The 14,230-nt window shown below is 42.0% G+C and overlaps 2 protein-coding genes across 2 annotated transcripts; one reads left to right on the top strand and one right to left on the bottom strand.

Annotated features, from left to right (window-relative positions):
* Nucleotides 1–467: 467 nt before the first annotated feature.
* LOC311141921 (protein FAM219A-like) lies at nt 468–8,501 on the top strand. Its single transcript, XM_084177430.1, has 6 exons — nt 468–711; nt 2,037–2,139; nt 4,286–4,388; nt 4,697–4,777; nt 4,958–5,012; nt 6,806–8,501. The coding sequence occupies exons 1-6, from the start codon at nt 643–645 to the stop codon at nt 6,962–6,964; spliced, it is 570 nt and encodes a 189-aa protein (XP_084033556.1). The 5' UTR covers nt 468–642; the 3' UTR covers nt 6,965–8,501.
* A 301-nt stretch (nt 8,502–8,802) lies between these two features.
* LOC311141920 (Krueppel-like factor 9) lies at nt 8,803–13,119 on the bottom strand. Its single transcript, XM_084177429.1, has 2 exons — nt 12,221–13,119; nt 8,803–9,976 (listed from the first exon to the last, which is right to left on the bottom strand). Exons 1-2 carry the CDS (start codon nt 12,669–12,671, stop codon nt 9,696–9,698), a joined length of 732 nt encoding a protein of 243 aa, XP_084033555.1. The 5' UTR covers nt 12,672–13,119; the 3' UTR covers nt 8,803–9,695.
* Between the last annotated feature and the right edge of the window lie 1,111 nt (nt 13,120–14,230).

Below are 14,230 nucleotides of genomic sequence, written 5' to 3'. Positions count from 1 at the left end.
TATATATTTTTTACTTGTAGGCTATGTCATATGACAGAAGAGGTCTGGCCACCCCTCTGAGCCTGGTTCATCTTTAGGTTTCTTCCTAAGGAGTTTATCCTGGCCACTGTGCTCCTGCTTATGTATTGCTTTCTCTTTGGGGTTTAGGCCAAATATATGTTAATTGCTTTGTGACAACTGCTGACGTAAAAAGATATTTATAAAATAAATGTGATTGATATGATGTTGCCTGTATTGTGTTTTTTCATTTTATTTAGCCAAGTGCACGTATTTATTTATATAGCCTAGCCTATATATAGTAGTATCTTTATTGGCGTTATGCCATAAAGAATCACTGGTCCAGATTGTCAGGCCATTGTGGAACGGGTTTACGCTCATTCTCGGGCGGCAGGAAGGCGGGCGAGACTATTATGTGCGAGACCGATTAACGGATCCGTACCCGGAAGTGGGTGGTTGAGTCACCGACTGGTCACCACAGATACTGCCTGCTGGGATGAGGCAAAAAACCGGAGAATCGCAGAGATTGATAGAAATCTGAGAAATCGAAAATCTCAGCCACAACTGATCACACTAAAACACACCGCGCTGCCGTATTATTAATTACCTTGTCATAAACGGTAGAACTAACAACACCTCGCCAAAATGATGGAAGAGATACCGGTAGATAGATTTCAGGTGCCTAGCGCTGTTCAGGCGGAGATGCAGCCGCTTGTAAGTGGGATGTTTTTGTCTAGGCTACAACTTGTGATGATAAATTAATGCATAGGCTAATACAGTCTGTTCCTATGTTGTTAGACTAGACTACTACATTTTTGACGCTATCAATTTTGCCTATAATGGATTGTTGAATTTAGATATTGGCCTGGTGTTATTTTGTTGCATTTTATTTTAGGTGTCTGATAAATGTAGAAAATGTCGCAATATTGTTAGGCAACCATAAGGTCAAGAGAGTGTGCCTGGCTTTATGGCGATGAATAGCGAATTTAAAGACAACCTTGATCAATATCCGTTTTTCAAGTGCTCGAGCTGCGTAGTGAGCATCGGTGATGCTTGGCGAAAACAACCATCCCAGCCTCCCAGAGCCATCCGCTCTAGGAACAAACAAATGTCATTGCAAAAATCGTTTTGTAGTGGATAGGCATGTATGTAACAGATCATGTTATTAATGAATTGTTTGATATTTCTGAACACTACAAAGCAATTGGGTAGCCTATCGTAGCGTGTAAGGCCTAGCCCCCCTTCGATTACTTCATCATGCGGAGACTGCGTGGAGCGGTACCCTCCACGGCAGCATATGGCGTTTCACTCTGAATCAAACCCGCTTGTTAGCATCTGATGCTGTAGGCATATAGTTAGTGCTGTGTCTCAGTAGACCATGTTAGTTTGCTGTATCGAGTTCATTTCTCAGGGCCATGTGGTAGCCTATAGTCCAGGGGTGGGCAATCATTTTGGCTCAAGGGCCACATCAAGATTTTAAAAAATCTGTGGAGGGCCACACATATTTTTTTCGGAGCAATTTCTTAATCAAAAGCAATTTGCGGCCCTGAAAAAGGGAAGTTATTTGAAAACGTATAGGTCCATTATAATTTCTACATACTTTCTATCTAGTTTTAGACATTCAAGAGTGGTCTTCCTTTTTTACTCAAACCTCCTGTGTATGTTGCCCACCCCTGCTATGGTCGAACGTATCTGGAATACCATGATTCAGCTAAAGGGTTTGTCTGTATCTGCAGTGGCGTAGCTTTTGTGAGTTGTGAGTGTAATGTGTATCATGGCAGTCAATTAATGGACTGTGTACAATTAAGATGTGACTACCTGACAACTTTTGATGTGTGTAATGTGCATATGTGTGTGAGTGAGAGCCAGAGAAGGAATCTCACATATATATTTTCTAATACAGTAGCAGTAGGCCTATTGTATTTACTAGCCTATACATAATGACAACGTCAAATAAACATCCCAGAACGTCAGTCGTGTGACACCAATCTCTCACTACTGTGATGCAATTTAGAACCTCTCTCGCCCCCCCCCCCCAGGACCCGGCTTCGTCCACGGCTTCTTCTGAGGCAGACTCAGACACAAGGGAGGGCGAGCCAGTCACTATTAACTACAAGCCTTCTCCTCTGCAGATGAAGATAGGTGAGTGTAAGAGGGCTCAGCAGAACCTACTGCCTCTGTTTATTTCAGCACCTTGGACAGGGGTCACATGACCGGAGAGCAATACAAAGATGTAGAAGTGAGGAATACAAGGTACTGTAGAAGGGAGCAATACAATACAAATATGTTGTGGGGAGGAATACAAGATACTGTAAAAGGGAGCAATGCAAAGATGTGGGGAGCAATACAAGGTACTGTAGAAGGGAGCAATACAAGGTACTGTAGAAGGGAGCAATACAAAGATTTAGAGGAGTCAAGGCTTAAAAGGCATAACTATAAACACATTGACACACCTCATTGTGATGTCCAGAAAATGAAATGGTAAAAGAATGACTCAATTGAACCTGTCTTTGATGAGCAATCCCTCCTCATGATACCCTGTCAACAAATGTCCCCATAACATCTGGGATGAGGGAGGGAGTCACTGTTACTGTTGGATGGCTCTAGTCCCGCACCCCAGATATTTATTTCCCAAGCCCAGAAGGTCTGTTATGTCAAAACCTCAAACTAGCACGCTGCAGTCATTAGCCTCACTTGTGTACCCCATATTCCCCCCACATACAGTGCATTCGGAAAGTATTCAGACCTCTTGACTTTTTCCACATTTTGTTACGTTACAGCCTTATTCTAACATGGATTTTTTTTTAATCCTCATCAATTTAAACACAATACCGACAAAGTGAAAACAGGTTTTTAGAAAATGTTGCACATTTATGAAACATCAAAAATAGAAATACCTTATTTACAAAAGTATTCAGACCCTTTGCTATGAGACTCGAAATTGAGCTCAGGTGCAAAAAAGCACCTTAAGACTCTCAGACCATGGGAAACAAGATTCTCTTGTCTGATGAAACCAAGATTGAACTCTTTGGCCTGAATGCCAAGCGTCATGTCTGGAGGAACCCTTGCACCATCCCTACGGTGAAGCATGGTGGTGGCAGCATCATGCTGTGGGGATGTTTTTCAGCAGCAGGGACTGGGAGACTAGTCAGGATCGAGGGAAAGATGAATGGAGCAGAGTACAGAGAGATCCTTGATGAAAACCTGCTCCAGAGCGCTCAGGACCTCACACTGGGGCCAAGGTTCACCTTCCAACAGGACAACAACCCTAAGCACACAGCCAAGACAATGCAGGAGTGGCTTCGGGACAAGTCTCTGAATGTCCTTGACTGGCCCAGCCAGAGCCCGGACTTGAACCCGATCTAACATCTCTGGAGAGACCTGAAAATAGCTGTGCAGTGACGCTGCTCATCCAACCTGACAGAGCTTGAGAGGATCTGCAGAGAAGAATGGGAAAAACTCCCTAAATACAGGTGTGCCAAGCTTGTAGCATCATACACAAGAAGACTCGAGGCTGTAATCACTGCCAAAGGTGCTTCAACAAAGTACTGAGTAAAGGGTCTGAATACTTATGTAAATGTCATATTTCCATTTTTTTATTTTCAATACATTTGCAAACATTTCTAAAAACCTATTTTTGCTTTTTAATATGGAGTGTTGTGTGTAGATTAATGAGGGAAAAATCAATTTAATCAATTTTAGAATAAGGCTGTAACATAAAAAAATGTGGAAAAAGTCAAGGGGTCTGAATACTTCCGAATGCACTGTATGCTTGGGTGAGGCAACATGAAGATTTTAGAAAATGTATTTGAGTCTGTTCTGTCTTTTTTATGGAGAAAGTTTTCCCCACAAGTGTGACACATCACCCACAGATTAGGATACTATTATGCCTTTTTTAAATGTGAAGCCTCTGCCCTTTAGTTAGAAGGTAGCTAGCTAGCTAGCGTTTATGTTTTTCTATTTGGAACCACGCCTTGTAGGACTAGTAATGTGATTTGCTAAGATCTAATAATGACAAAATAATTTACTCCGTAAATTCACTCAAAGTTGACTCCGTAAGTTCGTTATGGCCAGAATTGAGTCGTTCTTGCACCAGGCGTGTATGTGCGTCATAGTCTGGGGATGTGGTTATGGCCCTGGCCTGTCATCTTTGACACAGTACTGACTAAAAACCAGATGACCAGTTGAATGGTGTCAGGAAACTGGTTATCTGAGAGCTGCCATGGCAGGATTGTGTCTGTGGCTCTCTATATTTGTCCATCCTCTGACGTCATCCTGTGATGTGCAGAGAAACAGCGAGAGCTGGCCAGGAAGGGATCACTGAAGAATGGCAATGCAGGAAGTCCAGTGAACCAGCAGCCCAAGAAGAACAATGTGATGGCCAGAACACGGTGAGAGCTGACCTCGGTCTTGACTAGGGCCTTCTCCATTTTGGCCCTTCATTCATTTTTTTTCTTCCTCCCTGTGTCCCTCTTCACTGGTATCTTTAACCCCTCCTATTTATTTCACTCTCACTCACTCTCTTCCTCCTGGTCTGTTCTACCTCTTCCTTCTTGTGTACTCACTATCCTGCCCACCTCTATCGCTCCCCTCTCTCTTTCACTCACTCACTCACTCACTCACTCACTCACTCACTCACTCACTCACTCACTCACTCACTCACTCACTCACTCACTCACTCCCTCTCTCCTCTCCACAGGCTGGTGGTGCCCAATAAGGGCTACTCCTCCTTAGACCAGAGCCCTGATGAGAAGCCCCTGGTGGCCCTAGATACAGACAGGTATGTGACAACATCGTACACACATAATGTCACATGTCCACCATCACCCTTTACTCTCAGACCTGCCAACATGGATACAGTATTTAGGTTATGGGCAGGTATGAAGTGAATGTAAATATAAGATCAACAGTGATGACATTAATCTATGCAAATGACCATCCACTTCCCTTTATGTTGCAGTGACGATGACTTCGACATGTCCAGATACTCCTCATCGGGATACTCCTCAGCCGAGGTGAGATGTGTGAGGGACCAGGTACCTATGCACTCTGGGTAACACTACTCAAGCACGGAACAGATACAACAGCCGACATAAGGAGAAACGAGACGAGACAAAACTAACCAGTTTTAGAATTTTGTGTTGTAGAACAGCTGACTGAAGAAGGGGCATTCAGATCAACAAGACGATACGTGTGGTTGCGACCGTTTCCACTGTGATGGTGCCTCTTTACAATGACTGACATACTTTGAAACAAAGCTGCCTCTGGTTGTAACAAGGTGTTGTAGCAAATGAGTATAATGAAATGCATGCACCAGAAACAGGGTGGACTTTCGTGACTTGTCAGAGAAATGTCAGCAAGTTAGACTAGCTAACTGCAGCCAAATTGCTAGCTAGCTGTCTGGTTGGCTAGCCAGCTAACTGCTTGGCTAAACACAGAACGTCTGCACACAGTTAAATGGACCCGTCTCTTCTTTAGCTAAGATTTGACATATTGAATCTTGGAAACTCCAGCAGCCGACATGATACGTTCTAAAACTAGATCAAGCAAACCTCTTTCTAAAACTGCATAAAAACCGTCTTGTCTCGTCTCGGCTGTTGTATCTGTACTGGGCTTTACAGTCATGCCTAGCCATTGCCACTCATCCCCCACCACACTCACAATCTTCATGTTCTCTCCCTTCACAAACCTCATTACAGTAAATGCGGATTACTGTTGGATAAAATCTAATTCTTAAAACCACTTACATTACGTATTTTAGCCTTATGTTTTTATCATTGAACCATTTAGCTACTGTACCAAGAATGTCTCCAAAAGCCTGATATGTTCGCTGAAGTAAGTAGACTTCAATAACTTAAGATAAACCATAGTGATTATGGCTTTCACAGTGTAACAATATGGCTAGCCTTCAGTTACATGGGTACTCCTTGAAGACTCTACTTATCTGAGGAGACTACACATCTGGGAGGAGACACGCTAGTCTAGGCCTCTCTGATGCCTCCTCCTGGTCATTATTGTGTAATACAAGTGAAAATAAAAACAAAGTCAGTTGATTAAAAAATAAGGGGGGTAGGCGATGGTCAGGCATGTTACTAAGGGGTGTAGGAGATGGTCAGGCATGTTACTAAGGGGTGTAGGAGATGGTCAGGCATGTTACTAAGGGGTGTAGGGGATGGTCAGTCATGTTACTAGGGGCTTTCACTGTGTAACAATATGACTAGCCTTTAGTTACATGGGTACTCCTTGAAGACTCTACTTAATAGCCTTCATAAGTCTATGGTAGCATTTCTGCAGCCCCAGTAATGTAAGTGACATTCCCCTACGACCCCTAGTAACATGACTGACCATCCCCTACGACCCCTAGTAACATGACTGACCATCCCCTACGACCCCTAGTAACATGACTGACCATCCCCTACACCCCCTAGTAACATGACTGACCATCCCCTACGACCCCTAGTAACATGACTGACCATCCCCTACGACCCCTAGTAACATGACTGACCATCCCCTACGACCCCTAGTAACATGACTGACCATCCCCTACGACCCCTAGTAACATGACTGACCATCCCCTACACCCCTTAGTAACATGACTGACCATCCCCTACACCCCCTAGTAACATGACTGACCATCCCCTACACCCCTTAGTAACATGACTGACCATCCCCTACACCCCCTAGTAACATGACTGACCATCCCCTACACCCCTTAGTAACATGACTGACCATGCCCTACGACCCCTAGTAACATGACTGACCATCCCCTGCATCCCCTAGTAACATGTCCATATGTCCACCCTCACAGCAAATCAACCAGGACCTGAATATCCAGCTGTTGAAGGATGGTTACCGGCTGGACGAGATCCCTGACGATGAAGACCTGGACCTGATCCTGCCCAAGTCTGTCAACCCCACATGCATGTGCTGCCAAGCCACCTCCTCTACCGCCTGTCAAATCCAGTAGCCCACACATCTGCCGTGAGTTTACTCTGCAATTAGAGCGGTGACAGAGAGCAATGATAGAATATGATAATTATATGAAAACATATAATCAACTTATCGGGTGGAAAGTTAAATGTAAAAATAAAAAATAAAAAATTAAGAAAAATTAAGACAAAAACACAAAAATGTTAAAATACGATTAACAGTTATTACTTCCTCCTATGGTAGGACATGCACTTCTGTTTGTGTTTGAGATCTGGGAGGAGACACACTAGTCTAGGCCTCTCTGATGCCTCCCCCTGGCCAATATTGTGTAATACAAGTGAAAATAAAAACAAGGTCATTTGATTAAAAAAAATATTTTCATGTCCCTAAAGAATAGGAAATATTATCTTAACTGCTGGTGATAAAGCTGCTCTGCTTACTTGACTTCAAGGTCATATTTATTGCGTTTTATTTAGTTAATATTTTTAGTTATATACTTTTTATTTGAAGGATCTGTATGATTGTTTGTACTGGGGTGTGTTGTAAAGATTAATACCTGGTACTGAATATCTGGTACTGTAATTTGGTACTGAAAGCAGGGTTGCGTAGCACCGGCCTGGTCCATGGACTCATTGCTCTGTTTCTTATTGTACTGGTTGGAGGTATTTATGGTTTTGGTTTTTAGGGATGAATGTATTGCAAAGGGATGACATGCATGATGAGCCCCGACTGTAAATGGATTGGGAAATGTATCTGAATTGGCTGTATGTTCCCACATCTTACTACTGCACACTGCTATTTTGTCCAGTCTTCATTTATCACTTTTGTGTCTTATTCTTACACATTTGAATTTATTTGGGTTCTAAGTTAATATGTGTACCCTCAAGGTGATTGCTAATCTGCAATGACCCTTATTCAAGAGGATGATACAGCACTTTGTATCTTCTACAACACAATGCTTTTCTAGTTAGCTTACACAATTCACCCCCATAGAGGCCAAAGGGAACAAGTGGTTTTGTTAAGTAAAAGTATAAGCTGACTTTAGATAGCTTTTTAGATACCGCCTGTTGACATCCTACTGTGACATCCTACCATGCCTCTCCCACAATGTGTCTAACTAACCACTCCCCTATACCATCCTGCTATCTTGATTGGCACAATCATTCTAAATAGTGTCAATAGAGCAGACACACAGCAGGGGTGGTGTGCAGTTTATTTTCCTCGTGATTGGTTGGAAAGTGATCTAGGGATCATAAGTATCATTAACTTTGAGTACTAATCCCTCACCGAGTCCTTCACTCAAACACCTCTCAGAGTTGATTTGTGATTAGAGTATGCCTGAAAGGAAAGAATATTAAAACAAAATGTGTATGTTTATTGCCAGTCTCATGACCTAATGTATTTTAAAGAGATTTGCAGAATGATTGTATGCATTTATTTTTTACATTTAGACACAGGTGATTATTATTTGTTTTACTATTGTGTTCTCATGTAGACACTTCCATTCTAGTATTTAACAATGTTACTGTCCTGTGTAGTGTATGATATCAATAAACACAAAGCCAACTGAACCTTATTGGGGTGTCTACTGCGTACTGGGGCATTGTTCTAAATGCACTTCTGTAGCCAGGTGCATTGATAATGTAGCAAAAACTCGCAGGGTGACGGCAGGTACTAAGTTCATTAGCAGTCAAACAATGAACATGTAATACATTGTTGAAATAAAAACGCCTGCATGCTAACGGACTGTATTTAGCTATATAAAAAATCGATATGGGGGAAACATTTTTGATTTGATCAGCCTCGGCCTACAAAATGATGATACCATCTTGGCTCCCTATTAAATGATGCAACCTCACATAGATCATACCGATGTACAAAGATAATTGTTTTAATGTTAAAAGTATCTGACATAATTAAGTACACAGGTATTTACAGTGAGCAATACTATCATAAATTAGTTATCCACAGGTTGACAGATGGAGCTTCAGACATTCAGAAAATTAGAACAACTTCAAAACATCCAAGAATGCTGAGCATGAATTCAATCTGAAAGGCACAAAGTATTACACAATCCCCTATACAAATACAAAATAATGTACAAAGTTCAAAGAATTTTGCAATACTGCAAATGTTGTAATAGTAATCTAAGCTGCAACACACAACTTTACATTCTATTTGGATAGTTTCACTTGGCAATTTGACACCAATCTCAGTTTGATGAGTACCCCATCTGTGACTTGAACACTAATTTCACTGCACTGCTTTGTGTTATAACATAACCATCATTTAGGCAATTATTTATCAACTACTAGCACACACACACACACATGACTACCAAGGTGATTGATACTATTACATTATGGAGCACTTTTCTACATAAGGCCTCTCATTGTCTGGGAGTGTAAAAACAAAACAAATGTCTAAATAAAAAAACATGATATACTTCACATATATTATTACATTGCTGCTAGTATTCCTTGTAGAAAGAGAAAATGAAATATTATGCAAAAAAGGTGAATGGCTCTATGATTTATACCACTATTCACATTCCAGTGATAATATTGCTCACACCACTAGGGGTCACTAGAGACCAGCTATTACCAAACAGAAAACAAACAGGGTCATGTTCAATAGGGCACTGGGCCCACAGTGGCAAATAATTTTCATAACATTTTGCAACAGACAAAAATTAGTGTTTGTTATTGGGTAGATAAAGTAACTAGCCTACTTCCACCTCCCTGTAGTATATGTTGGTTGTGTGTGTCTCACACCTCAGTAGGGCTCTGGTCTCCAGAGTCGGAGGAGGAGGAGAAGGAGGCGGAGGAGCGGCTTCTTCTGACTGCGGTGCCCTGAAGCATGCTGGGATGAAAGCCTGCATGGCGGCGGGCATGTTTGGTCAGATGATCACTCCTCATAAAACACTTGTCACATAGCGGGCAGGTGAAGCGCTTCTCCCCTGTATGTGTGCGGTAGTGGCGCGTCAACTCGTCTGAACGCGAAAACCTCTTAGTGCAGTCTGGCCAGGTACACTGGAATGGCCTTTCACCTGGAGAACCATACCCATCAAGAGGACAAAGAGAAGGAAGAGAGAATAAGTGGAGTCATTCTGAGGACTCAATGACAGAATGAAGGTCAACATTTTTCATAATAAATAAAATTGGCCAACATTCCATTCTACAGGTGTGCAATTGAGTGAAAATGTGGGTTTTGAGACATCACTTACCATTAAGCACGTAAGAGCTTTTATAATATTGTATTCTTATAACAAGGCTATATAACAATATGTTCTCTAGGTATCAACACGTCTACTCACTCAAAATGGTAGCTATGTCAGGAACATTATAATATTTTTATAAAATGATCTTAAGGGAATTCTACATGCTCATTTGTACTACAAATAGGCCTAATTTATCCAAGTGTTGAATTCCTTCATGACCACGTCTCCTGTCTACAACAGAATATGAGTGAAGTGAAATATGTGACGTAAGAGGAAGGGGCGTCGCAGGGTTACCAAGGACAACACGTGGCTTGAGTGGCTTTATTACAAGAATATATCCAGGCTACACATTAAACATAGGTAACAGGTCCTTACCACTTGGTTGAAATGGTAGGCTATAGACGGGTTGGTTGATTAGCAACAAAACTGACGTGTGCGCAACTATGGGGCAAAACAGACAGGGTTTGCTTATCCAAATGTTTATTGAAAACATTAATACATTTGAACAATGAGGACTTGTTGTCTCTCAAATACATCGTTACAGTTGTTGGTATTATCAATGCATAGTCACTTTACCCCTACATACATGTACATATTACCAACACTAACCCGTACCCCTGCACATTGACTCAGTACCGGTACCCCTTGTATATAGCCTCGTTATTGTTATTGTGTTACAATTTTTCCTTTAGTTTATTTAGCAAATGTTTCTTACTTACTTTTTTAAAACTCTGCATTGTTGTTTAAGGGCTCGTAAGTAAGCATTTCAAGGTAAGGTCTACACTTGTTGTATTCGGCGCATGTGACAATTTCTATATATATATATATTAATATAAAAATAAATCAAATGTACAAATAAAAAGCTAGCAAATGTTAGCCACATTAGCATAACCATGAAACCAGTCAAAACAACTCAAACCAAGACATGGTATCAATAACAATATACAAAGAGCTGAAACGAGCCACCTACGATTCCGCACGATAGCTTTTTGTCATTGTTGCTAGCTATCTGACCGTTCAGAATCATAACAACGCACGCCTTCGGGCCACATCGATGAGTGCGCGTCATCTTCGTGACGTTGTCAGCCGCCCGTCTATAATGCCGCGTTCACGTTCTAGTCGGAACTCTTACAATTTCCGACTTGCTAACTGGTTGAACGCGGCACGTGTAGAACTACAACCTATTAGCAAGTCGGAAATCTCTTGAGTTTTATCAGTATATTCGGCTCTTTTTACTGTCATATTCGAAAATACTAAATTAGTATCGAAGTAGACATACAAGACTACAAGTCCTTGCAAGTCCCAAAACCACTAGGTTTTATGGGTATTTTAACACCTCCACTGTGGCCTATCTACATGTCTAGGAAGTCGGTTTCTGTACTACTATGCACACTATGTTCTTATTTCTTGCTCGGCAGTACGTGTCAACCATAGAGAGAGATAGAGGACTCATCTTTGTATCTGTGCCATTATAGCATCTGTGACAGTATGCGCAGCGCCATTGACGCAATCTCCACTTTGAAGTAGTCAATTTCCTTCTTCATGATTGGCTGATCCCTCCTTATGACCCGGTTGGACATGACTCCAACAGGGTCATCGAGAGGGATCAGCCAATGAAGTTGGAAGTCCCACCCTGTTGGTTAAAGAGGTGGAAGCCCTCAATGGCGCTGCCCATGCTAATCCTGCATTTTGGCCACTAGAGGCCTCTATGATTCTAGTGTCAACAAGAATCGCGGCGCCCTTTGCGCGCACCCCTCTCTGTCCATGGACACACCTCCGCATTCAAAACACACAGGCAGACAGTTCCTGTATAATTTGAGTTATGTACAACACGAACACATCCTACAGAGCGTACGCACGATGGTTATCTAGATTCTAGAATACCCTAAATCGAATTGTCTTTAGACCAAACTATGAGAGCCATATAATTTTGCAATATTCTGGTCAAAGTTATGTTCTCAAAATAATCTCTGCACTAGTGTGGGCCTACAGAATGACACGGTAGCTAGGCTATATACCAGTATAGACTATCTAGTTTACTTCTGTATGTAGCCTAACCTTTACAACACTTACCAGTGTGCACTCTAAGGTGGGCTTTAAGGTGGGAAGACTTGCCATACATCTTCCCACAGCCGCTGAACGGGCAACAATGTCTCTTCTCTGAGGACACGTGCACAATCACAGCCTTCTTGTTCCGTGACTGCTTTTCTGCCAAGTTCTGTTGCGCCCTTGCAGTGCCCCGACTGTCCCCGCTCACCCTGTGACCACACAGGTGTCCGTTAACCATGCTTTTGGCATCACTTTGGCCCAGACATCTACTACCCCCACCACATGTCTCACTGCGTGTGTTCTGGTTACATTTGTTCAGGTCGAGCAAAATCATCGCCACCATTAACAAAGTCCTGTTTTCTTGGTTCTCTTTCGACATGTCCTCTTTCGGTTTGGCATCGGGACAGCGGTCCTCCGGTGGCCGGCGGTTAGAGATGGAGACTAAACACTCAGCAGCGAGATCAACCTCCGACATTGCCGAAGAACTCTGGAAAAAAATCAGTTCTCCGAACTGATGCTGCTATTTTCGCCTTTGATAAAACGACTCTCCTTGTAATTTATCAGGTTGGCTATCTTCACATCACAGGGATTTCAGGAAACGTGTTTTTTAGTTCCACATGTCGTCTTTGTGTGTCTCAAATAATACTATTTTACAGAAACGGATCAAATAACTTTAAAAGTATTGCTGTTTGTTTTACTCCTCTGTAGCCTGTGAAGGATAAATACGGTCCTGGAATAGTGTTGTAGGTTCTACTGGTTTCTTTCTCTCCTCACAAATGCGTCAACTTGTCCTATTTTACTGCATGAAGCTGTTCACAACTCCAAGAAACAAATTCGCGGAATCCCAGGGAGTCATAATAAAAACAGGGCTGCAATTGGCTACGAGTAGAGGTGACGTATTTTTTGTATACACTACTTGGAATAGCTCGTTCATATTCATTGATGGATGGGATGGTGGGCCAATCACTGGATGAACAATGTGAAAAGGGGGACTGTCTCTGTCATCCCACACATTATTGTTGACCAGACTGCGCGAGTGTTCTTTTTCAAGGGTTAAGGCAAGGCACATTGCAACATAATTCCTCGAGCCAATTTCTGTAACACATTTCTTCAGCACCGAACACGTCTCTTTTAGAAAAACGATTATTTCCCCCACTGAAGTATACGTTTTTTTTTCTATCCAGTGTAGCCTATAGCCTAACATGTCAATTGAGTTTAGCACAAAACAAGGTCAAAACTATCTCGGATGTCATGGATCTAGTCAGTTCTTGCATCAAGAGCGCTGGATTTCCCAAATAGATGCCACTTTTTATGAAGCATTTATGGATTACATTCTTCAAGAGTCAATGGGAAAATATGAAGAATTGAAAATACTGTAGCGAATTCGATGGGTAGCCCCAATCAGGACTTGAACCTGGGTCCTGCTACTGTCAAGCCAACACCTTAACTGTTATGCCAAGAGGCCCGAACCTCTTCACGAAGTCGCTAGGTGTTGTCTTAAGGTCACTACAATACTATTGAACAGCTTCCCAAATACCAGACTGTAGCCTACTTTTAACTTTTGGGGTTATTTTCTTAGCCCAGGGTTATAGACTGAGTGTACAAAACATTAGGAACACATGCTCTTTCAATGACAGACTGACCAGGTGAAAGCTATGTCCCTTAAAGCAAAAGGGGGTGCAACTCAATATTAGGAGGTGCTCATGATGTTTTGTTCACTCAGCCTAATAATCATTCTATGCTAATTTTATTTACCAACACAAGCTATAGGCTACATGTGAATCTACTAACCCTACATAGCCTATTATTATAGCCACAGCGTGTCTTCATGATGTTTCAGCGGTTTGTCATTTTACACTCAAGGGAACTCACTCATTTGAAACAATGTTGCCCTACTTGAGTTCCTGATAATACATTTATCTGTTACAATTCTGGCATACCCAACTGCAACTGAGGTATGCATGCAAATGCATACATAGCCTGAAGTTCAGGTCCTGAGAGGTAGGAGAAATCAGTCAATGAGGCTGCTTGTAA

Source organism: Coregonus lavaretus (genome assembly GCF_964263955.1).
Source record: "Coregonus lavaretus genome assembly, chromosome: 14".
Taxonomy (NCBI): Eukaryota; Metazoa; Chordata; class Actinopteri; order Salmoniformes; family Salmonidae; genus Coregonus; species Coregonus lavaretus.
The sequence above is the reverse complement of the archived record's forward strand: the minus strand, read 5'-3'. Positions and strand labels throughout refer to the sequence as shown.